Source organism: Strongylocentrotus purpuratus, unplaced genomic scaffold (genome assembly GCF_000002235.5).
Source record: "Strongylocentrotus purpuratus isolate Spur 01 unplaced genomic scaffold, Spur_5.0 spur5_scaffold_15, whole genome shotgun sequence".
Classification (NCBI taxonomy): domain Eukaryota; kingdom Metazoa; phylum Echinodermata; class Echinoidea; order Camarodonta; family Strongylocentrotidae; genus Strongylocentrotus; species Strongylocentrotus purpuratus.
In genome coordinates this window covers 3,112,937-3,138,336 of record NW_022145600.1, presented here as the reverse complement: position 1 = coordinate 3,138,336, position 25,400 = coordinate 3,112,937, and the positions used below count along the sequence as shown (strand labels likewise).

At 38.5% G+C, this 25,400-nt stretch overlaps 1 protein-coding gene across 1 annotated transcript; it reads left to right on the top strand.

The window, feature by feature from the left end:
• Window positions 1-37: 37 nt before the first annotated feature.
• On the top strand, window positions 38-24,367 carry LOC100889534 (transcription termination factor 2). The gene is made up of 21 exons (XM_030985362.1): window positions 38-199; window positions 2,009-2,120; window positions 5,244-5,327; window positions 5,832-5,892; window positions 6,310-7,588; window positions 8,012-8,292; window positions 8,884-9,031; window positions 9,522-9,689; window positions 11,530-11,629; window positions 12,203-12,342; window positions 13,398-13,496; window positions 14,096-14,361; window positions 15,018-15,223; window positions 15,638-15,705; window positions 16,409-16,497; window positions 17,616-17,707; window positions 18,346-18,577; window positions 18,943-19,092; window positions 19,602-19,906; window positions 20,719-20,877; window positions 21,431-24,367. The coding sequence occupies exons 1-21, from the start codon at window positions 172-174 to the stop codon at window positions 21,492-21,494; spliced, it is 4,131 nt and encodes a 1,376-aa protein (XP_030841222.1). The 5' UTR covers window positions 38-171; the 3' UTR covers window positions 21,495-24,367.
• Window positions 24,368-25,400: the final 1,033 nt, after the last annotated feature.

Genomic DNA, 25,400 nt, shown 5'->3' with positions numbered 1-25,400 from the left:
TATTGACAAATATTGAGGTCCTGTTTTGCCGGAAATGCATTGTTTGCTGCCCTCTTAAGACAGAAACTGGACCAATGCCGGGGATTTTTTTTAAATTTCGATCTCAAGAATGGTCGAGAAAAGTGAAAAAAAACTGTTTATTAGTGAAGTTATCTCCAAATTCAACGGAAAATGGAACAGGTTCAATGCAAAGGACATGGTGAGATACAACAGATCTTGTATCTTGTAGTTATTTTGCTTTTTTTTAAATGTATATCTTGCCTATTCAATTCTCGGTCCCATTCGAAGTCATCGGTGTCCCTTTATTGCTTTAATTGGGACCAAAACAAAAGACCAGTCTAGATTCTACACGTCTAAATTAGTAACGGGCGCCAGTTTACAAGTGTGCCCATAGTTCAGAATCATATCCAGACTTTGATCCGTAACTCCGGTGTGGAGATACCCTCCAAAAATCAACTAAATCTTCTACAGACAGTACAATGTCAATTGTTTAAAATGATCTTGATTTTAAAAGTTGTTAGGTCTAGACTAGACCTCTATGTTTCTTACCTGTTTCGTGTCAATTCAATTTTTATATCTTTTTTGGATTATTTTTCCTAAAAACGAGACAATATTATATACACTTTTTACAGGTTTCACGGCAAACTGCTGCACGATACAATTGCATACTGTTCTGTACCGCCTGTGGGGTGCGTGCGCGCGTGTGTGACGTGTGTGTGTGTGTGTGAAGTTAGGGATTCGCGATCGCATAGAACTTTAGCTAACATTTTAGCGCATGCGCAAATCATTCATCCAATCTTGGCAAATCGCAGCCTCATTTTACTAACTTGGCGCCAACAAGGGCCATTTTATGTGTGAGCAATGCCGTGTGTGCGTCAGTTATGAAGTGCGTCATCTGTTTAAAGCAGGACATGTCAAAATCTCTGTGGTGTGATGTAATATTATATATTAGTTAAGTAGGCCCCCTCTCACTTAAATTTGAAGCCACTCGAGCGGATCGGCCAATGAGAGTGGATAAATTCACTGTACAGCGCTCAATGCGCAAAGTTCTTAGTGCGACTGTAATTTCAGATTCTCATTAAATTCATTTAACTGAAGTAATTCATTCTCATTATGACAATCATCATTACGGTCCCTTACTTCACACACCATATTATATGGAGAGGGTAGGGTGTGATGTTGGTAATTTTGCGGAGAGGATTGGATTAATGTTTTGTTTGCAATAGAAAGGCGGTTGTGGACAGTTATTTTAAACCTTGAAGAAGAATTACTCTCCCAAAAGCGTGAACGCTGTCCTGGAGAAACTGATTATTGAGGAATGAGGATTGATTTTATGTTTTTAGGTAAATTATCCCAGTCTGTACTCTAGTTGTAAGGGATACAAAGAATTTTAAAAATTTGTACTAATTATACCAATTTAGATTGCCAGATCTACCTGGCGACAGGTGGATAGCTATATTGAACTACAGTAGAATTTTAATTGTGTTATTTATCCTGGATTTTAGAGTGTCATGCAGCTTTCAGGGACCCCTGTTAATGCACACATAGCTGCATTACTATCCTGGCTGTGTATTAAAACCTGTTCTATTGATTCTCAACATTTCAAACACCACTGTACAAAACTCAACTGATTTCACTCAAAATCGGTACTTTAGTGACAATTGAAGACACCTGAATAGCAGTAAAATATAATTTTTTCAACTTGCCAATATTAGAAAGAATAATTTGAAAATTCAAGTCGTGAGACTACTGTCAAACCTGCCTACAGCCACATCGTCTTCATTGTGTGCATTTGTGTGTTATGTGTGTATTGACTATTCATGTGTCATGTGTGCAATTGCTGCCTATTAGCACGTAGTGCAGCGCTACAGGTCAATACGCATTAGCATTGACTCTCTATGCTTTGCTGGAGTGTGTAAATGTAATTTCAAATTCAAGCCCTTAATATTGAATATAAAAGTTACAATTTTGATATTTCTCAAACCATACTTTATCTATCCTTTTGTAGGGGAAACATGCTTTCTTAAAACTGGTGTAAGTGAAGGACCAAGAAAAGGAAGGAGTTTTTACATCTGTAGATCTACAGCTGAACAAAAGTGCAATTTTGTGCAGGAAACAAGGTATGTTTTTATGCCTCCGCTACAAAGTAGCCGGAGGCATTATGCTTTCTGGTTGTCCGTCCGTCCGTACGTCCGTCCGTACGTACGTCCCGTTCTCGTGATCGCGTTATCTCAAGATCCAATTGATGGATTCTCTCTAAACTTGGATCATGTATGTATCTTGCAGAGCCAATGAACTGATTAGATTTTGGGGTCACGAGGTCGAAGGTCAAAGGTCACAGGGCTCATTATGTATTCAAAAATAGCTTGTGATCGCAATATCTCAAGAACCGATCAATGGATTCCTGCCAAACTTGGGTCATATATGTATCTAACAGAGCCAATGAACTGATTAGATTTTGGGGTCACGAGGTCGGAGGTCAAAGGTCACAGGGCTCATTATGTATACAAAAATAGCTTGTGATCGCGTTATCTCAAGAACCGATCGATGGATTCGTGCCAAACTTGGGTCATGTATGTATCTAACAGAGCCAATCCCATAGGAAAGAAATGAGCCTGCCGCATACTCCTGCGGCAGACTTGCCGCAGACCTGCCGCAGACCTGCCGCAGACAGTCATCTTTTTCACATGCAAATTAGTTTTGCCGCAGACTTGCCGCAGACTTGCCGCATACTCTTTCAGTATGATGAAGAGTCTGCGGCAGGTCTGCCGCAGACTTGCTGCAGACTTGCCGCATACTCTTTCAGTATGATGAAGAGTCTGCGGCAGGTCTGCCGCAGACTTGCTGCAGACCTGCCGCATACTCTTTCAGTATGATGAAGAGTCTGCGGCAGACTTGCTGCAGACTTGCCGCATACTCTTTCAGTATGATGAAGAGTCTGCAGCAGGTCTGCCGCAGACTTGCTGCAGACTTGCCGCATACTCTTTCAGTATGATGAAGAGTCTGCGGCAGGTCTGCCGCAGACTTGCTGCAGACCTGCCGCAGACTCTTCGTCATGAATATTCATATCTCATATAGACCTGCTGCAGACCTGCCGCATACTCTTTCATATCCAGTACGTGGCAATAAAGTATGCATGTAGAAGAACCAGTGATAAACTGATTGATACTTCATAATCGATATTACCAATTAGGTAATACCAATATATACAATTGTATATATATATTACCGATTAGGTATATTCTATTCTCAATTGTATTGACTTCATCACATTGATCATTTGAAGTGTATTCAAGAGTAACATTTAAAGTGACACAGGCTCGTACACATATATATACTAAATATGTATATTGTTTCTTGGTTAGTAATCATAGTTTCTTGGTTAGTAATTAATATATCTATTGCTTAAACGTGAATGTAATTGTAACATGATCAGACAAAATAATCTATTGGTTAATAATGGCAAAAGGAAAATAGAAATCACAAAAATGATGTGCATTATCTTAATTTGCTTAACAAATCATGATAAATGTATTTTTCTGTCACACGTGTAAAGTAATAATGAATATGCATGAGATGATTGGTTTCAATTGGCCCTATTAGACTTTAATGGGATTTCCTATGGCAGACCTGCCGCAGACTGTCCCTGTGGCGTACTGGTATGCGGCAAGTCTGGAGCCAAGTTTCGCCCTGCCGCAGATCTGCCGCAGACTGTTCCTGTGGCATACTAGTATGCGGCAAGTCTGCAGCAAAATTTCATCCTGCCGCAGATCTGCCGCAGACTGTTCCTGTGGCATACTAGTATGCGGCAAGTCTGGAGCAAAGTTTCATCCTGCCGCAGATCTGCTGCAGACTGTTCCTGTGGCATACTAGTATGCGGCAAGTCTGCAGCAAAATTTCATCCTGCCGCAGATCTGCCGCAGACTGTTCCTGTGGCATACTAGTATGCGGCAAGTCTGCAGCAAAATTTCATCCTGCCGCAGATCTGCCGCAGACTGTTCCTGTGGCATACTGGTATGCGGCAAGTCTGCAGCAAAATTTCTTTCTGCCGCATACTTAGGCATACTCTTTGCCGCAGACTAAAAGTCTGCGGCAGGTCTGCGGCAGATCTGCGGCAGGTCTGCGGCAGGTCTGCGGCATACTTTTCACTTTCCTATGGGATGGACTGATTAGATTTTGGGGTCACGAGGTCGAAGGTCACAGGGCTCATTATGTCTACAAAAATAGCTCGTGATCGCATTATAATGAGAACCAATAGACAGATTACTATCAAACTCAAGACATGTATATATGTATCTTGCAGAGCCAATTAACTGATTAGATTTTAGGGTCATCAGGTCAAAGGTCATGGGGCTCATTATGTATGACTATAAATAGCTTGTGAATGCATTATTATTAAAACCGACAGATGGATTACAATCAAACTTGAATTTTAAAAATTGCTTCCGTTTTGGTTTGTAAAGTTGCTCTATGGCGGAGGCATCATTTTTGACTGCGCGCAGTCAAAATTCCATCTAGTTTCTATACATGTAACCCCAATTTACAATATATGTGAGTACAAGATTGATTTCCTTTTTTAAATACAGAACAGAATACCTGAGCAGGCCTTTCAAAATATGAAAACACAAATGGACTTTAAAGAGATGACAAAGATTGCTTTCTGAAGTGATTACAACTGTATTCATTTGCAAGAATGAATTAAATATTCATCATTGTCAACTTTTTATCCTAATTACAACTTGAAATAAATCAAGAGAAGTGAATAAGATATCAGAATAGAGATATGAATTATCTTTACCTTGAATAATAATAATAATCCGTTCTTGTATAGCGCATAACATATTATGATATACCGTAATGCCCCTATCCTCTTCCAAAGAGCTTTGGAAGTTATTACCTTAGCCCTGACAGCTGTTATTAGCACACAGTGCATTCAAGGAATAATCATCCCAGGTACCCATTTATCTCACCTGAGTTGGGTGGGGCAAATGTAGATTACGTCTTGCCAAAGGACATTAGTATTGTGGCAGGGATTCAAACCCCATACCTTGTGGTTTACAATCCAGAGACTTATCCACTAGACCACAACACCCCTACACCTTAAATTAATCGGTACCATTAATTATTATGTCTTGATCCATCTAAAACATTACTTGTCTTGTAGCAGTCTTAGAGATGAGGTAAGCCTATGGACCTAACCAGAATTATTTATTTTAATTACAACATTATTTTCACTATTCTAGTCTGCCGCCATCATTCTGCCTCAAACATTCTGATGTACCAGTAGAACTACAAGGGTTTGGATCTAAAGCTAACGGGGAGCTCAGGCAAGTGGATCTTTTATTTATATAAATTGTTTTTTGCTATAGTTATATGTGAGTTAATGTAGGATGCTCCATACTCGGCTAAACTACCTAAACTTAACATTTCAGGAAAGATCATGTAGAATTTAATTCTTACCTTCCTTCATTTAAAAAAAAGAGTGTAATTGTGTGTGGAGGTTTTCATAGTGAAACCAGTTGAATTAATCACTTCTAAAAACAATACTTAAATCGCTACAGAAGAGTAATTAATTGGTCATTTCATACTTAATCTGTGCTTCAAGGATGGATGGAAAGTTCACCTTTTTTCTTCTTCGATTAGCAGTATTTATAAGGCATAAGTTGAAGGCATTCCACAAAGCTTTCTTTTACAAACTATAAACGACTACATATAAGTCTGAATAAGCATGACTTCAAACCAAATTCAAATGTACATGTACAGGTATATTTAATAAAATGACTTGTCTACCTGTTTTTTATTATGGATTTTGTCCATTTTTCTTTTATTAGGCAGTACTATCGATGCACAACATCAAAGCAAGAAGGCAAAGGATGGTGTGGCTATGTAGTGGTAAGCATTATAGAAAATTTGGTTGAGGAAACTTGGATGCTATTAATTATCAATCATTGTATGCTTCCTTCTTTTGTTTTCTTGTTTTGCTTTCTTTTTGTGTGTGTCTTTTTCTCTCCACTTCTAGAATTATCTGTCATTCCGAGATAACAACAGAAGTGAAGTTGAGATAGCAAAATGTATAAGAGCAAATGTTTGACACGTTTTAAAGTAGACAGATATCTTGAATGATCTTGGAAATTCAAACTTAGCTCCAGAAATTAGTTCTTAATTCCTAAATTGCATATTTTGACATAAAGTATAAAGGAATAATATGCTACATTATCAAATGTCTAATATGCAGAAAATGGCTTTCTTAGGCTTTTTACATTTCTGTGTTATATAATTGATGGGATTTCATTTGATGGTTCCACCCAGGTGCATCGAGCTGATCGTAGGCCACTTGGTGACGTGAATGGGATCTCTTCCCTCTCATCTCATGGTCACAAGCATCGTAGTGAGAGCAATGTTGTAGAGAAACCAAACACATCAGTGAAGTCCACCAGACAGCCATCGGGGAAACATGACACAGGGACAAGCCAGCACAGCAACACTGAGGTGAAAGCTGGCAAGCATCGAAGTGAACAGGGAAATGTGGAGGATATCACCAAGCAAATGCATGCTTCGAAAATTGGTAGCAAAGAGAGCAAAGAGTATGATTCCAGAAGGCATCCATCATCTAAAGATGGAATGGATGGAGAAAGGAGAAGGGAGAAAAGTGGGGATGCAGCCAGGAGACCAGATTTGAAGGAAAGGGGCGATGGACCGAGAAGGACCAGTTCAGACCCGGACCGAGATGTTTTCTCAGGTGATGGAAGAGACCGAAAACAGGGTTGGATGGAGCAGAGGCATGGTCGGGGAGACAGTGATGCTTCTGAAAGGAGCTCATCAAAGAATGCTTCTCAGAGGAGTCGGAGTGAAGGGGATGGTAAAGAGAGACACCATGGTTCTGAAATCAATCCTGTAAAGAAATCCTCCTCCTCTCAGAGAGACCATAGGAGGTATCCTGAGAATCAGCCAACCCATGGAGTGAAGTCCTCTTCGGAGATGGTTGCCAAGGAGAAAGGTCAACATCAGCAAGCAGCGCTAAAGGGTCAGGCAAAAGGCAGCGGTCAGCTGCACAAAGACAGTGATGATGACTGCATCATCATTGACGACACACCCAAGGTTAGATCCCAAGCATCTACCTTCAATGATGTAAGATCAAAGACTGGTACCACTACCTCATCCACTCTCAAATCCACTCTGGAAGCGATTGCTACGGACAAGGTGCAACCAGAAAAGCAATATCATCAAGCTGCACTAAAGGACAGGGCACACGATAGCCAACAAACAGGCAAAAAAGATAAATTGGCTGCAAGATTTGACAAGGTGCGACAGAACGACAGTATGAATATGTCGTGGAGGGACAGCAGTGCACCGAACGATGATAGTAGTGATGACGAAGAGAGCAAAGACAGCAATGATGATGATGACTGCAGGATCCTTGAAGACACACCTAAGGTCAGATCCCAAGTGGTAACTCACACTGAGAATAAGTCCAGTGCTGCTCCCACTGCAGCCAGGAGCAAGGAGGAAGATCGCCATTCCCCTGTGGATCCTAGTCTTGGATTAAGAGAAAGACTCATGCGCAAAATGAAAATTGATGTACCAGACAGTAAGTTGCATCCCATACTTTCTTTCGCCTATGGGAATTTCTATTTGTTTACCATTCATAAACTTTAACTAAAAAGGGATACTTGGTGGGGAAAATGTCAAACCAACTTTTCTCCCTTTTCAGATAAGTTTTGGAAACATCTTAATAAAAGGGATATTTGTATGAAAAGAAAAAAACAACTAAGAATCTGTTACTTTTATATATCTAATTTTTTTGTTTTTATTTCTATAAAGAGTCCACTTTTTACATTCCACTGTGACATGCAAATTAGCACAATCGTCCTTTACTATAAGAACCTTTTAAGATATCGGGAGTTAAAGGCAGTCATTTAAATTTTTAGGTATAATGTCTTTGTTTACAGCGAAGGAGTGATTAAGTCAGTGTATTTTTGTATTTTTATTTCAAACTGCACTCTACCCACAGATAAATTCCAAGATAGCGATAGAGTGGCGCCTTCCAGTGAAACAAAATCAAGCACTGCCACAAACATCTCGTCCTCCAATGTATCAAAGCACCACCAACAAGCTTATCAACAAGAAAAGACTGGTGCCCCTCTTCCATCTTCACATCAACCAGCAGTGAATGTAGTACCACAGGTATCTTCAGTGAGAAGTGATTCAAACCAGTCTGGGACAGCAGCAGCATACCCGAGGGCTTTGCTGGCACAGAGGCAGGCCTATGAGAGACAGTTGCAGAGACAGAAGGTCAGTGGTGTTTGATGATTGATATTGGGTGCATACTAACATCCCCCTGTCCTTGTTTTTCCCTATAATAATATTTATGAGAAATCATACAATAACACAAAAATTCTGCACTAACACAATAACATTAAGGATAGAAACGGACTGAATTATGCTCGGTAGTATTGAATTACATTGTATCTGTATGGAATCTGCTAGCATAAATAAGTTGTTGCCATGTGAGAGTAAGCTTCATGTGATTTTACATTTGATAGAGAGCAAATTTTGGTGTAAGAAATATACTTGTAAACTTGTCTGTTTGCTGATTGGTGACAACTGACCCTGATAGTTTTTGATAACAACCAAATTCTTGAATTCAACTCTAGACTTGGCACTCTAAGTAATCCTAATCTTTACCCAAAACCTAAACTCAAACCCATTTGTAATCCAAAGCCTTTACCCTATAAGTACATCTTTGATGAAAGAAAGCTTGGAGCAAGTATTGCCAGAGCAAGGATCTGATCACCCTGTTTGACTTCTTCAATATCGTACTTTGGTTCATGTATGACATCACAATGGGAATTTGTTATTTATGTAATTTTCATAATTTTGCAGGATCTCATGCAGAGGGTACCTCTCTCTAGTCTCCCTGACGGAGGTCAAAGGTTAAAACAAGTCTGCGCTGATTTGGAGACGGCCATCCTTAAATTGGACAAAGCAGCCAAGTCGTACAAGCCTCCGCAGCTTAGCCTGTCAGCCCAAGGTAATGGTCAGTTATTGATAAAATTTTATAGACAACTTGACCAGCCCTGCTTTTATCGCGCAGCAATTTTTAAATGCTTTGTGCCATTTTCAAATTTCCATGTTCCCGTAATTGTATAGAAGAGAATAACGATGAACATTATTGCCATGAAATGTATCGCTCAGTATGAATTTCGTAGTATTCTAATTCCATACAGTAGAATTATTGGAATTCCCCACTACTCCATGTCTCCACCAGAATATCACACCTTGAGTGAAGTTACCACTTTAACAAGGCTTACAGATATTATTTTTAGGTTAGGAAAATGTTAAGTTAATGGTTTAAATAGCTAGTGTTATTAGTTCATGGTTGATATTTCAATCTCCATAAATTTTTTCGGTCCCATTCTCACGCATCTGCTGAGTTGCTATAGTCTCATTTTGTTTAAAATTGCCAACATGGATATCAGTTTCTAGCAAGAACATTGATGTTATTTCCATTCTATTCACAGGAGTTGCCTCTGCTGCTCATACCAGTGGTAGCCACATACCGGTAGGTGGCAGCTTACAACAGACATCTATCAAGCAACATTTCCAGCCACTTCAGCCCGCGAGCCATGCAATGGCACAGCAACGCTACCAGCAAGCACAAGCAATGTATCTTCCTTACCAATATGCAGGTCACTGTGTACTTTAACCCTCCTGAATTTCATAATACATGTAATAATAAAATATGAGATTTGTCAGGCGCGCCCACATCTGGTCCAAGAATTTTTAAGGGCATAAATCGCACACTATAGAATAAGTCCAAGTCTAAGTTAAGTCTACAATGTAAGTAATTTTTTTTTATCCAACAATGAACCAGGGAGGTGAGACTTTAAATGGAGATTCCGTCTCGAAAGAATTTCCCGAGGGAAAGATATTCAAGATTAACTTGGCTTAACAACAAGTAATTTAACCCTCTTCAGCCATCAAATCCATTAACAGCTGCCCTTATCAGACCACAGATGCCCTCTGGTGATCCAAATGTTACGAAGTGTTACGCAACGCGGCCTGCTTCCCTAAGCTCTCCAAACACTTGGTCGTAAAAAAAAGGCTTTGAAGCCATGCGAGTCACCGAGAAAATGACGTCATACTCATTGAAGATGTATATAGCTATAACAGACAAAAATACAAAATCGAAAACTTATGGCACAAGGCAACCTTCTATTGGTTATCAAATGCTTTCGCTGTGCTCGGATAACTCTTCTGAAGACGTAGCCATTTGAACCAGCGAAATCGACCAAGGAAATCGTGAGTTAGAGTGAATGCAAGTTTCTCATCATCATCACGTTCTCTTCTAATTATTGACGTTTTCCGAAAGTTTCCGAAATTTTTACATAGCTAGGAAGGTAGTCCATAAGTTTATCTCTTAAAATAACTAAATGAAACTGTGTTGTATATTTGCGCATTTGGTTTAATGAGGGTTAGAAGTTGTCAATTCATCACCACTTTTCACTCCGAGTACGGGCCGGCGACGCGAAAGCCGCCGTGCTCGCTGGGCTGTACATGCTGGATGTTGTTGGTGGAAACACACATAGCTGCATTACTACCCTGGCCGTGTATTCAAAGTTGTGCTATTGATTCTCAACATTTCAAACACCACTGTACAAAACTCAACTGATTTTATTCAAAGGCAGTACTATAGTGACGATTGATGACACCTAAAGAGCATCAAAATACAATTTGTTGAACTTTCTGATGTTAGAAAGAATAATTTGAAAATTAAAGTTGTGAGTCTACTGTCAAACTTGCCGATCAACCGCATCGGGATGATTATGTGCATTTGTACTGTATGTTGCGAGTGTATTGACTATTCATGTATTCAAATGCTGCCTATTTACATGGAGCGGCCTACGCATTCACGATGAAACCATTTAACCGGGGAGGTGAGACTTTAAACATTCTGGTTCGCTGCAACGAATAAGATTTTCCGTTGATGGAATTTCACACGTGCATAATTTGTATTGGTCTCCAACTTCCCATACACCAGGTTCAAGAATCAAATCTTCCTCAAAATCAGTCAGAAAGTCTAAATTGTCGCCTACCAAATACTCTTCCCTACTGTACGCCGCCATTTTTGTCGATAGCAGCCGATGTGTGTTTCCTACAATGCATTTCGCGAGCCCTATGTCACTCAGTTTCGGGAGTGAGATTTGCGAGCTGTGCGGTCCGGGTGGGGGATTAAGGGGATTATGATAGGGGGAAAAAAAGACTCTCGGTGCAACGGACTGCTTCAAAGGGCCCTCTTAGATGCGGAATCCATTTAACTCACATGCCCTGAATGAACTATCAAAAAGTGTAAATTATGTAGATTTGTGACGTCCCTTGAGAGCATTGGTTTGAACAACCAGTCCAACTTAACTCGATCTTAGTCTTTGTGAAACACTCCCCACGAATGAGAGCCCAGCGGCAGGGAGGATTTGTCTCGAAACTATCACTTGAAACTAAATCCCCTTCATTTCTATTTTGTGCTTCTAGCTAATCCTCAGATGCAGCAGCTGTACGGTGGCCGTATGACCTTTTCAAGACAAGAGCAAGTGAATACTACCATCAGAGAAACAATTGAAAAGCTTCATAAGTAAGCATCATTAATCAAGCTCCACCTAAAGTCATAACTGTCATTGGCCATTCATGGAATGTCTGAGGACCAGGAATTTTTAAAGGCTTTTAAATGAATGTGATATTCTTCAAATTGGTAGCCACATACCGGTAGGTGGCAGCTTACAACAGACATCTATCAAGCAACATTTCCAGCCACTTCAGCCCACTGTTGACAATCTCACTTTTCCCTCGAAAAGTCATGCATCTGACATGAAAATAAATGAGTAGAAGTAGCGACATCGGTGGGGGAGGGACAATGATTTTTAAGTTGTCAATATATTCCAATGCCTGATACCTAATTCCTTTTAATCTTCTTGTTTAATAACAAAGTAAAAGTGGGTGCAAGGTATTTTATATGGATATAACATTTTTTAATTTTTTTATTTATTTTATTTATTTATTTTTTTTTTTGGGGGGGGTGATATAAATCAAACATTGTTGTGCCAACCACAACATCCTTAGTTTGTATTTTTCATGGGTAAACCATTTGATTCTAACTGCACTTGCACTTGTAGTAGCTTCAGTATCTTTTTACATCTGCATTCATTAGAGCTCTTGAAACTTGCCCATCTGCTGAGACCGAGGCAGATGACCCCAGCCACCTCCGAGTCACTCTCATGCCTCATCAGAAGTACGCCCTCGCTTGGCTGTCATGGAGAGAGGAACATCATCCTTGTGGAGGAATTCTGGGTAAGAGTCCTTTTTTTTTTGGTTTGTCACAAATATAGTATCCTATTCTCTTCAAACATTAAACCTCATGTCCATGTCTTGTGACTTTCCCTATTTTTGCTTTCATTATTGGTCTTGTAATAATTTTTGATGAACTTTGACCTTTAAATGATAGAGTCAAGATGAAGGTGTTAACCTTCCTGTCTTATGAGGCGTAAGAAGATTAAGATTTTAATCTCAATTTTACAATATACTTTTACTATGCCCCAAAGTAGAGGTTTTGTCATAGCTCAGTAAAATTAGAAATGGCAGATTGACTATTTCCAGGCAGCAGCAGGTTTGTTATTTCGAAAGTAATTTTCGAGTTTGTTTTTATAAGACATTTTGCAAGAGTCAACTAAGCGTTTAATTTCCCTTTGTACCTCTTTGACACGCGTCTTGTTACCGTTGATGAGTGCACCATTCTTTACCTTCAGCAGGTCCCGCAGTTCCTTTGTAACCCATGGCTTATTGTTGGGAAACATTTTAAACGTTTTACGGGGTATAATCGTGTCGACACAAAACTTGACATAACTTGTGATAGCATCAGTGGCTTCGTCTAGTGAGCTCGCTGAGTTGAACAATAGATCCCAGTCCGTACAGTCAAAGGCTGCTCGAAGTTCCTCCGTTGAGTCATCAGTCCACGCGTACCGTTGCTTAGTGACAGGCCGGCTTCTTTTCAACTTTTGCTTGTAAGCCGGTAGTAAGCGGATGTTTTGGTGATCGGACTTTCCTAGACGATGACACGGTTTTCCAACGTATGCTTTAGGAATGTTACCATAGCACTTATCTAGGGTAGCTCTGTTTCTTGTTGGTATGTCAACAGGGACTACCTGTTATGAGATAAAAATCAAGAGTAGGTACTTCTGCCTAGCCCATTAGACCCAATACTAAAAAAAGCAGTATGATAACACACCTCTATAATTTGTAGTAAAAGCCAAAGTATTGCCCTAGGAAATTTAAGCAAAAATGCCATTAGTGTTTGATGTGCTTGATATGCCTAAAGGTTTAATATTTATTGTTGTTTCTTTTTTCAGCTGATGACATGGGACTTGGTAAAACCCTGACCATGATCTCACTGGTACTCCTGAAGAAACAGGAGGCAAAGGCAGCAAGAAAAGCACAGAAAGGAACAGGTAGGTATCATTGGAAACATCTTCCAATAACTTCCTTTAACAATGTTAAATCTGAGATGCATGGCCCTACGTGTTATCAGTGTCTGTGATATGGTGTTATATTGAAGCCCTAAGAAAATTGCGCTTCAAAATGATCATGAAGTGCCTCAAAAAAGTACAAATCTTTGAGTGACGTGTTTTACCATACTCATTTCCCCCAAAAGACTGTAGTGTATAAATTCTTTAGGAAAACGCAAAATTTGATTTCGATTTCCAATCATAAATATCTTGAACATTGGACAGGCAATCAGCTTGTAAATGTCATGGGATTCCTGACTGACCTAAAGGTTTATAATTATCATTGCAGCATGAGCTAAATCAAGAATTGTGTTTTAGAATCTGAGGCTATGTTACTGAGTCACTTTAAGGAGGAAGAGTTTTGTTATGCCTCTGCCCACCGAAGATGGTGTCAGAAGCATTACAGTTGGGGTTATCCATACGTCTGTCTATTGGAACAGTAGAAAAAAATATAATGAGAGAAAAAAGAGACTGATCGCACAGGTTAGAAGAGGTATAATTGCGGATATAAAATGGGTGTAATATTTGCTTATCTTTACTAGCGAAACCTAGTGAAAAGGATGAGGACTTCATACGATCCACCTGCACCCTGGTGATATGCCCAGCATCCCTCATGCACCAGTGGGCCAAGGAGGTTGAACGTCGTTGCAAGCCTGGCCAGCTACACATCTATCTGTACCATGGACCGAATCGGGAGAGGCGGCCAGAGGAACTAGCCAAGTATGACATGGTCTTTACTACCTATAACCTGGTTAGCAGCGATCTGAAATCACTTCTGAAGGATGACAAGGGAGTAGAACCAGTGAGGGTAAGAGCTTAAAGATTTGATCTCTCTCACTATCTCTCTCTGTCTCTCTCTCTTTCTCCCAATTCTCTCTCTCTCTCTTTCTTTCTCTCTTTCTCATCACTCATATTTTGTGTTATTTGAATTTGAATTGTATTGTATCTTTGTGAAATGTATCGCAATTCAGCCATTGGCTGCGATGATCTTTTAAATAAACCATAACAATTAAACAAAGGGAGTAGATCCACTCAAATCAAAAGCAAATGTGGCAAGTCCTTTGCTACCTGCAGTCTTCCAAAAAGTGTGTTACACCAAATCAACCCTATGTGGATACTGTATCTGGACACCTACCCCCTGGACATCCACCCCCTGGATAACCACCCCCAGTCAACTACCTCCCAGGACAACTGCCTCCTAGGGCACCAACCCTCTTGGACGACTACCCCCGGGACAAGTGGTGCCCGTTGGTCCCCCATGATCCTCTTTTTCTTATGTAAAATGAGAGCTGCTTTGATGAGATAACCACCTGTCAGTGACCACACTGGGTGGTCTAATCCCTCCTGGCCAAACTAGTGCAGACGGGCTTTAAAAGACATTTTTGTTCAAATCGTGTGTATGTTCATATGATTGCAAGACTCTCTCGTCGATGTAATAAAGACTTCTGCTGTTATTCTTAACAGGATGATGAAGCATCGACTGGTAGCAAGAATCAACCAGCCCTCCTGCGTGTGTTCTGGGATCGCATCATCTTAGACGAGGCCCATAACATCAAGAACCATAAGAGCCAGACGGCCATCGCTATCTGTCGGCTGAGGGCCCGGGCACGGTGGGCAGTAACGGGTACCCCGATCCAGAACAACATCTTGGATATGTTCTCACTTCTCAGGTATATTGCTCTTTGAAATGTTTTCTTGGTTCACAGCTGCTGATGAAATATTCTTAATTTATGGCAAATTTTGTTTAAAATCAGACCTGAACAGTGGCAGATCCAAGGTATTGACCTGACCATGTACATGTATGCCCTAGATGTGCTCTAATCTGTTTGGGGCCAAACGGACATTATCTTGTATATTACAACACACAGTAAAGGCTCTTCTGGCTCTGTTATGATAGTATGTTTGAATTTTACAAAATACCTCTTTAGAAAAAAGATGTTTCAACTTGCAAGCATTATCTTAGATATTGTTTCCTTTATCCCCTCAAGATCCAGTCCTAAGTTATGCGGTTTCACAGCGTTTCTTTTTGTGTAGCTATTTAATTAGACCTCTTTGTAAAAGCTACATTTGTTTCTATTGATTAGATTCTTGAGATGTACACCATTTGATGAATATCAGGTGTGGAAGAGACAGGTAGAGAATGCAGGACCAAGTAAGTACTGAGTTCATTTTAAAGATGTGATCAATTATAGACACATGTGGGAAAGACTCATTTGTTTTTGTGCTTGCATGGTTATTTCATCTTACATTGGATGAATTTTGCATGTAATGGTATCATTAAGGAGACAGAAATATAAACCTTTACTGTTTTTATCAATTTAATTCATATTCAAGTGAATTCAAACGCCAATGCGTGTTGGCAAAGAGCTTACTAATAAATTGGCAATAAATTAGAAAAATCTCAAGCTTTTTCGCTGCATGTATATTAGGACAATATAAACCTGAAGTGGTCACATTGGTTGTTTTGACAAATTTGATTCAATTCCATTCAATTTTTATTTCATTAATAAAGTAAAATATTGGATTGGTATAGGCAAGAAAAGAAGAATGATTATTAATTCTTATTGCACGTTTTTGTAATGTTAACACTCTTTCTTGATGAATTTAAGCAGCATTGCCCCAGACAATAATAGCATAATAGCACTTTATATCATACTCTTTATCAAATAACATTAATGATACTAAAATAAAATGAAATGATTGAAAAAAGAAACTTAATGAAAATGATTGAAAGAGGAAAAATGAAAGGCATGAATGAAAATAAATAACTGAAATTATTTCCATATACAAAAAAGGGACCTTATATCTATTTTTTGTAAAAGATTGTTCCATGACAATTTTTTTTTGTATTCCAGAGGCCAAATCAGAGAGACTTCATACACTAGTCAAGGGTCTACTTTTACGGAGAACCAAAGAACAAAAGACTAGCAGTGGGAATCCAATCGTGAGTAGTAACAGGGGTCGAAGACTAAAAACATATCAATTATCCTTGAATTGTACACATTTTCATTATTTTATGAACAGATGTAGCATGAGTTAAAGCTTATCTGCCGTAGTTTACAGGAGGGATTAGACCGCTCTGCAAGGTCACTGGACAGGTGGTTATCTCATCAACTCAGCTCTCAGTTAACATAAGAAAAAGAGGATCATGGGGGACCAATGGTCACCGAGTAGGCATTGTTTGTTATATAGAGGGCGCAAGTAGCTACTAGTAGTGCAGTGGGCCTTTAAGTGTTTTGACAAAATCCTTGGTTTGACTTCCAGAAAATATGTTGGAACCCTGCCATTAAATGAAAACTTATTAATGAAAGTATGGCACATATACATTGCAATTACTGACTGTGATTATGTCTTTCCTTTTCATGACACACCATACATTGTATGTCATGATGCAGGAAGATGTATGGTGATCTTCAGCACGTTTCTTGTCACCATATATACTTTTATGATGATTAGATAAAACCTGAAGCATAATGATGTGCTAAGATAATCCCCTACTGTGCTCATACGCATATTTGCTATATTACATCTGATGAGGTAAATTAATAGGGGCTTTCAGCTATAATTTTAAATCCCAAAATGGCTCATCCTAAGAGGCTTACTATGGTATTAAAGGGATCGTTTAACAATGTTAAATTTGAGATGTACGGCCCTACGTGTTATCAGTGTTTGTGATATGGTGTTATATTGAAGCCCTAACAAATGATCAAGAAGTGCCTCAAAAAAGTAAAAACTTTTGAGTGACGGTTTTACCATTCTCGTTTTCCCCAATAGACTGTAGTGTTATGAAAAACGTTTGGCAAACACAAAATTTGATTTTGATTTTCAATCATAAATATCTTGATAATCCGACAGGCGATCGGCTTGTAAAAGTCATGGGGTTCCTGACTGACCTAAAGGTTTGTAATTATCATTGCAGCATGAGCTAAATCAAGGATTTTTTTAAAGGATCTAAGACAAAGTTAACGAATCCCTTTAATGCTGAGCCATGCCACCTTGACTTAGTATGCATCCCCCTTTGATTAGATAATACATCCCCCTTTCTTTTTTTGTCCTGTGTAGGTTTCTCTGCCTGAGAAGAAGCTACACAGTCATTCAATATCTCTGTTGAGTGAAGAGAGAAAGATTTATGATCAGCTCTTCCAGCAATCCAGGTAATAACCACAGTAAATGCATATTTCTGGTGAAATTTTACTGACAGACTGAAATGAATGTACATGTAATTGAAATGAAAATAAAGTTGAAATCAAATTGAACTCAGCATTTATTATCCATTTTCAAAAACTTCTTATTACTGGTAAAACTGAATATTCTTTATATCATCTTCAGCTTGTACTTTTCTTAACATAACTTGTTTCAAGGACTACGGTACATATATTTTTCTGCGTCCTGTTTTTTATCTAGTTTCTTAACATGGTATACTATTTAATGTTATTTTTTATTATCACCCACGTAAATTATTCGGGAATTCGAGTTGTCATCTTTTCTTGATAAAACAAATGTTAGATAGGCGAAAGAGCTCATATTCATAAAACATGTTAAGACTATTTGTCCTATGTAATTAGTTGACCACTAGCATGGTAAGGTTTATAAACATGGGCCCTGATATATATATATATATATATATAGTTTGAGCATTTGTTAAAATGTATTTACAGAGGTAGTGCTTAATGCCTTTCTTTGTTGTGATATATAGCTGATATTTCAAGATAAATCATTCTGTCACTTCTTCTTCTCTCATTCTCTTTAATGTTATTTTCACTCTTCCCTATCTCAACCATACCAATCCAAGATCCACCGTCAAGGCCTACATCAACTGGCATGAAGGGAAGGGGCAGGGCGGGGCAGCCCCCACTGTACAAGTGCATCCCTCCATGGCTTCCACCGGTGGTGGTGGTATAGCAGGGCAGGTGATGGAGCAGGCGGCCGGAGCGGCTCCAGGAGGCAAGGTATCCGCCTCATATATCCTGGTCATCCTGCTACGCTTGAGACAATGCTGTGGTCATCTTAGTTTGCTGAAAGAGGTAAGTGGATTTAGTATGTGTGTTGCAGCTTTAATATTAGGAGTCTAGCTAGGTACTGTTGTAGCATAATTATTGCTGCCAATTTGATGAAATAAATTAAATTAAACACTGAATGAAGCATATCTGTATTCATGAAATGTATATGTAGACATTTCAGTTTTACACCAAAATAACACGTAGGTGTATTAATAATGCATATGTTGATATATATATATAAGAGAAGGCACATTATAATGGAATTTAAGGGATAATCATTTTTTGCAGAACTCAACATTTTTTTTTCTTCCAAGGTATAAGAATAGATTTATATTTGGAGAGTGACAACTTAATCTGATTCGTACTCACTTTTCCTTTGTTAAATGTAGCTTCCAGACCAAGAGTCTTGTGAGACGGACGGTATCGAGCTTGACCTGGTCAGTCAGATGAAGGAGATGGGTCTGGTTGAGAGTGACCAGGGGTCAGGTCAGGTCAAGCCCAAGACGACCTTGTATGAAACCAGCTTCTCAAGTACAAAGGTCAGTTGAGAATATTTATGCTCAGTTCGAGGTTAGTTTAGCATAATTATGATCATAATAAGGTCAAAAATAGATCGGGGCGAGGATGACTAGGGGTCAGGTTTTGTCAGGTCAAGGTATCTTTGCCTCAGATTCTGAAACAAAATCCTGGATTTAGCTCATGCTGCAATCATAATTAGAAACCTTTAGGTCAGTCAGGAATCCCATGACTTTTTCAAGCCAATCGCCCGTCTGATTATCAAGATATTTATGATTGGAAATCAAAATTTCAAAATCTGTTTTCCCACTGGTTTTTATAACACTAGTCTATTGGTGGAAATGAGTATGGTAAAACCGGTCACCTGAAGATTTTTTACTTTATTGAGGCACTTCATGAAGCACTAATTTTTTAGGGCTTCAATATTACAACATGTCACAGACACTGTATTTTGGGCCATGCATCTCAGATTTAACATTGTTAAACGATGCCTTTTAATAATATAACCATATCTTTTCCCCTCTTTGTAAAGATCAAGTTTGTGATTGATCGACTAAAGGAGATCCGTGCCGCGGGTCCTGTGGACCGCCCCATGAAGAGCGTCCTCGTCTCCCAATGGACTGGAATGCTGGATGTGGTAGCTAGCCACCTCAAGAAGGCAGGCTTCGAGTATTGGAGTATCCGTGGTGATATCCCACCCAAGAAACGAGATGAGGCACTGGAGGACTTTAATAACAACCCCAGAGGTCGCCAGGTCATGCTGGTATCGTTGAGGGCCGGTGGTGTTGGTCTGAACCTCATAGGGGGTAACAACCTCTTCCTTCTTGATATGCACTGGTAAGAAAATATCTGACTGAGTTTTCATTTAAAGCCCCACTGTACTACTTATAGCTACTTGTGACATCTATAGAAAACAATGCCTAATCTGTGACCATTGGTCCCCCATGATCCCCTTTTTCTTATGTTAATTGTGAGCTGATTTGATGAGATAACCACCTGCGAGTGACTTTGCAGGGAGGTCTAATCCCCCCTGGCCAAACTTGTGCAGACAGGTTTTAAAGGGCAGAGTTTTGCGAATACAGATTATAGGACACATATATGCAGGTGTAAAAATTTGATGAATTAGCTGATAAAAAACGTTGGAATATATTAAAGAATACACAGCAGTCAATAATGTATAGATTTTCGATCAATTGCTTTTATATCAGTCATGTACAATTAAGCTTGTTCGCTCAAGCCCTGTTTTTCCAATAATGACCAGGAATTTTTTTCTCCAAATTCTGTTGCCACAGGTTTTGTGTAGCCCGACGTATCCATATTTGTGTCCAGTATTTTTCAATGTTTCCAATTTCCAGCAAGATCTGATTGTGTCATTTTGTTATTGTTATTCATGATTTTAAAACACAATCATTTTAAAACATAGCATGAGTTTTGTAAATTCTCTCAAAATGAAATGGTATCACCAGTTCCTAACATTATCTGAGATAGGGTCTGCTTGCTCATCCCTGGACTTCTCCCGTGTCAAATAGTTTCGGGTATTTCAAAATGTAAATGAAAAACAAACAAGAAATCTCCCCGACCTTCATACATTGGGGTACAAAAAGGTACATGAGTTAAAACCTTGTTTGTTTTGTTGTTTATTTGTGTAGGAACCCAGCCTTAGAAGACCAAGCCTGTGATAGGATCTACAGGATGGGGCAGACAAGGAGTGTTCACATCCACAAGTTTGTCTGCTCTGACACGATTGAGGAGAGAATATTACAGCTACAGAAAAAGAAAACACAGCTAGCCAATGATGTACTAACAGGGTAGGTGTATAGTAGCTACATTGTAAGATTAAGTGGATTCAGGAATTTACTATACTACATCAAATCGTAGATTTTCTCCCGCTCTCAAATTTATATTGAAACTATCCCTTTTTTGTACTCTGTACAACAGTAATGCAAAGAAATGTATATGAGAGATATAATAGCTACCGTACTGTAAGATTATATGACGAATGTCATTAAACTTCAAGCTGTCTAATGTGCCACATAAAATAAAAAGTCCTGACATTATGACACCAAGCAATCTATTATTGTTTGGGTCATGTAAATACATATGTGTGGAGCTTATTGTGAAGCTCTATGCAACTGCATGAATTAGCTATTATTTGAAATACATACATACATGTATATTGAATGATTTGAGTGGATTTTAATCAGTCACTTTGTTGTTATCATGTTATCTGCTGAGAGTCAGAACGGCATTAAATCATTGTACAATGCTGAGTTAACTCCTTTCTGGCTCTTAACAGACTATTTCTTTATTTTATATTTTTTCTGATTCTGACTGCTCCTTTATTTCATTTTATCTCTCCAGGTCCAAGAGTAAGAAGGAGAAACTCAGTCTGGCAGATCTGAAATTCTTGTTCGGCGTCCAGTAGGTACATGGAGCAGAGTGACCATTGGCCCAGGTGACCTCTGACATTGATGACCCTTGACTTAGATGACCCTTGACCCTGCATGACTGTCCATCTAGATTAGAGCTAGTAGGCCATGAAAATTGTAATTTAGGGGAAATATAATGTGCATACCGGTATGTGTTTAGCATGATAATTTCCTGCAAGGTATTGGTAAATATATTCTGACCACATTCCATTGCCAGTCTGACACAAGAGAAAGGAGAAAGAAATATTTTAATGACATAGAAATTGTTAAAATAATTACCGGTATGTTATTCCTAGGACTTAATTAACAGAAAATTTTGTAAATTTCTTGAGCGGTTGAATTTATGAAAGTTTTATGCTGGAAAACAAGCAAATCATCACACCGAATGTTGCAAATTACAATATGGGCTCTCTTAAAAAATTCATGAATTTTCTGGTTTTGCATTACATACATATATGATGTATGTTGTTAAATTCTCTATGAGAATATACAGATGGTACTCTATGCAATATTAGAATGTATCTCCTATTTTATAATATAAATGTCGAGTGCAAAACTTATCATGTCAGTTGTGTGCCTAAGAAAGAGTGGATATGTGAAAATCAAGTCATTTTTTGAGATTTTATTTGTATATGAGTGAGGCAGTTGTTACTGTTTTCATTGTAGTATTTACTGGTAAAAATAAAAATGATGTCTATATTATCTGCTGAGAGTCAGAAGAACATAAAATCTATGTAAAAGTATGAATCGTTTAGGTTTTCAGCAGATATATTCATTATAATGATGAATTGTATGAATCTACTTTATGTAATGATAATAATGATATTAATAATAATAATATTTAGCTTTTACATAGCGCTTAATAGAAAAATTAATAAAATTAATATAATTGGTGTAGTAGGGTATTTAAGAAACTCAAAATTTCTGCCAACCAATAATATAGATTGTCTGGTCACATAATTGCATGAAATCAAAAACATATCTTTACTGCCAATAAGTTAAAATTAAATTACATATATTTATGTTGACATTCTCAAAAAGGTATTAAAGAGCTACCTGGTATATAACCTTGCTCTGTTGCATTACTTTTTGATAAACGAATAATTTCTCAGACTGCAGATTTAAGATGAGAGCTCTGTGATGTTTGGATGATCACCCTTTGATAATCTTACTTACCCCTCGTAGGACATCATCATGCTGTCAAGTTAAGGAATACAGTTCATTAGTTATTTATGTCATTAGAAATCTATATTTTCTTTTGAGAAGTCTTTGATGTTTCAAAACTGAAAGACTTGTTTCAGTCTTCTTCAAGAACGACCTGTTGCCATCTGAGATTAAAGGTTGTCTTTGAAGCTTTATTGTCGACACTAATTAATTATTAATAATAGTGGGTTCTTGTATAGCGCCAATTACTGACAGACTTAACACTTCTGGCGCTCCACAATTGTTACCCCAGCTTCAGCGTGGCTGCCATTATAGTGCTCTAGCGTTTCAAGGTATTAATTCCTGCCAGGTACCCATTTACCCATTTGGGTAGAGTGTGGCAAATGTAGATTGTCTTTCCAATGGACATTAGTGCCGCGGCAGGACTCGAACCGCAAACCACATGGTCCACAGTCCAGTGATGTTTCCTGTAGACCTCGACAAATTCATAGTATAGCTGGAATGGTAAATTGTACTGAAGACTATACACTTTTGAATCCAGATCGATATACACATACATGGTTTGTACATTGTAGTATAGTGAAACCTGATTTTGAGGCAACCTGTATAGACAGACCACCTTTCCATAAAAGGCTGCATTTTTATTTCCCCTTAATAAGTGTTCCATCAAAATCTGCAATAATTTGTTTTCATTGTACAGAAAGATCACCTGCTTGTAAAGACCACATTGTGTGTCTTCCTTGATTGGTCGTTATATGCAGATTTAACTATATTTATATACATCATTCATATATTGTTGTTGATTGATTGGTTAAAAGTGTGTCACATGATCAAAAATAAACACACTATTTTGAAAAAAGTACCATTTACAGCTCCCTCAGCTAAAAGTACTAATTAAGGCTTGCAAAATTTAACACAGTACTCTAGCTGTCACAGTGCGTGAAGTATTGAAGTAAATTGAACTTCGACTTTGAATATGAAAATACAACATTGACATCCTATGAGTGATAGCTGCAAAATTTAAGGCCTGCAATGGCGGCCCTGTGATTTGACCCTACGCGCAGACCATCAAGGTGAAGAGGTCATTTCGGGCATTTATAATCAAGCAGAATAACTCATACAGCTACTGCGGTAGTGCAGCACAGTCAATTGGACTGCAGATCAGCATAGATTGCGATGGCGTGAGCACCGTGACACCGCAGGAGTTGTCCGCTGGACGCATTTGAAATCCTGTATGATTGCTGAATTTTTAACCCCCAAAATGACAAGGCGACAGGAATGGCTACAGCGGGTAAGTTTGAACTCTTTTGAATTTTACAGCAAAATCTTTTAACCACTCGCTGAACAATGAATATATGAATGAAGTATATAAAACAAATATATGCTGCCTTTATTTTTTTTTTTTGGGGGGGCCCATATTTTTAACGAGAGCCTCTCAAGACAGTGTATATTTGTAAATTATAACTGACTAAAGTATCCATACACCAACCCATAGGAAACATTGAGACCAATGAAGATGTGACCTATGCCATTGAATGCCATAGAATTCAATGAGAAAGAAAAAGGGTTGTGAAATATGGCTCGCCTGATATCAAATATGTAATGAATATTAAATGTAAGAATGTTGTTTGTATGGATATTTGTGCCTTTTTTATGAAGTTCTAGTCTTCACATTAAATCATGAATTCTTTTTTTTTTAAAGCAAGTATGTTTTTCATTTTCTCATTTTTTCGTTTTTGTCGAGTTTTACCTTGCTAAGCATCATGAAGTAATACAATGTGGTCTAGAAGATAAATTTGTGGCAATTTTTTTAATTATTTAATTTTAAAGATGATAGTTTTGCCAATGCTTGCTTTGTTGCTAGGGGAGGTATGCCTCAGGTTCATTGTCGGGTGTCATCAAATCATTTAAATTTATATTTTTATGTAGAATATTAAGTAGGATATTGACAAGGGAATTGTGGTAAAGAATCCCTAATCTACTAATTTTGTTGAATTCTTAGTTATGGTGACGTATGCATGTGGAGAAGTAGTTCAGAATCTGGTTGGCTTTATCCTATTTTGTGATCTCTCCCCTACCTGCTGCCAGACAAAGATGGCGTGGTCAACAAATTCCATAATTTGTTTTTGCCGAGCGTACTATGAATTCGGGATGACCGCAGGAGGAAGATCGAAGTATAAGGAGATTGCTCTTAAAATAAAAATCTACCAGATTCAGGACTAGTGGCAAAGAGAAACATGGCCAATTCTTCCAATTCATCTACAAATATATATATATATGAGAACCAGAAGGATGTTTGCAATGTGTTTAAATGATGTGAGCTATTGATCTTCTTGCCCTGAAAAGACAGTATATATGGCTTGATTATACGGAGCTCTTTTCATTGTTCTCCCCATATTCCATCCTGCCTCTCTTTCTCTCCTTTTCTCTCTCTCCCTCTCTTCATCTTCCCTCATCTTCCCCCATCTTCCCCTTCTTGCCCTGAATAGCCAGTTTATGGTTTGATTATACAGAGCTCTCTCATTGTTGTCCCCCGTATTCTATCCTGTCTCTTTCTCTCTCTTTTAATTTCTCATTTCTCCCCCCCCCTCCCACTCTCCTCCCTCTCTCCTCCCTCTCTCCTCCCTCTCTCCTCCCCCTCTCCCTCTCTCCTCCTCTCTCCCTCTTTTTTGTATTCTTACACAATCATTCCTCTCTAACCCAGTCTACATTGTTCTCACTTCATTTTTTCTTTCATT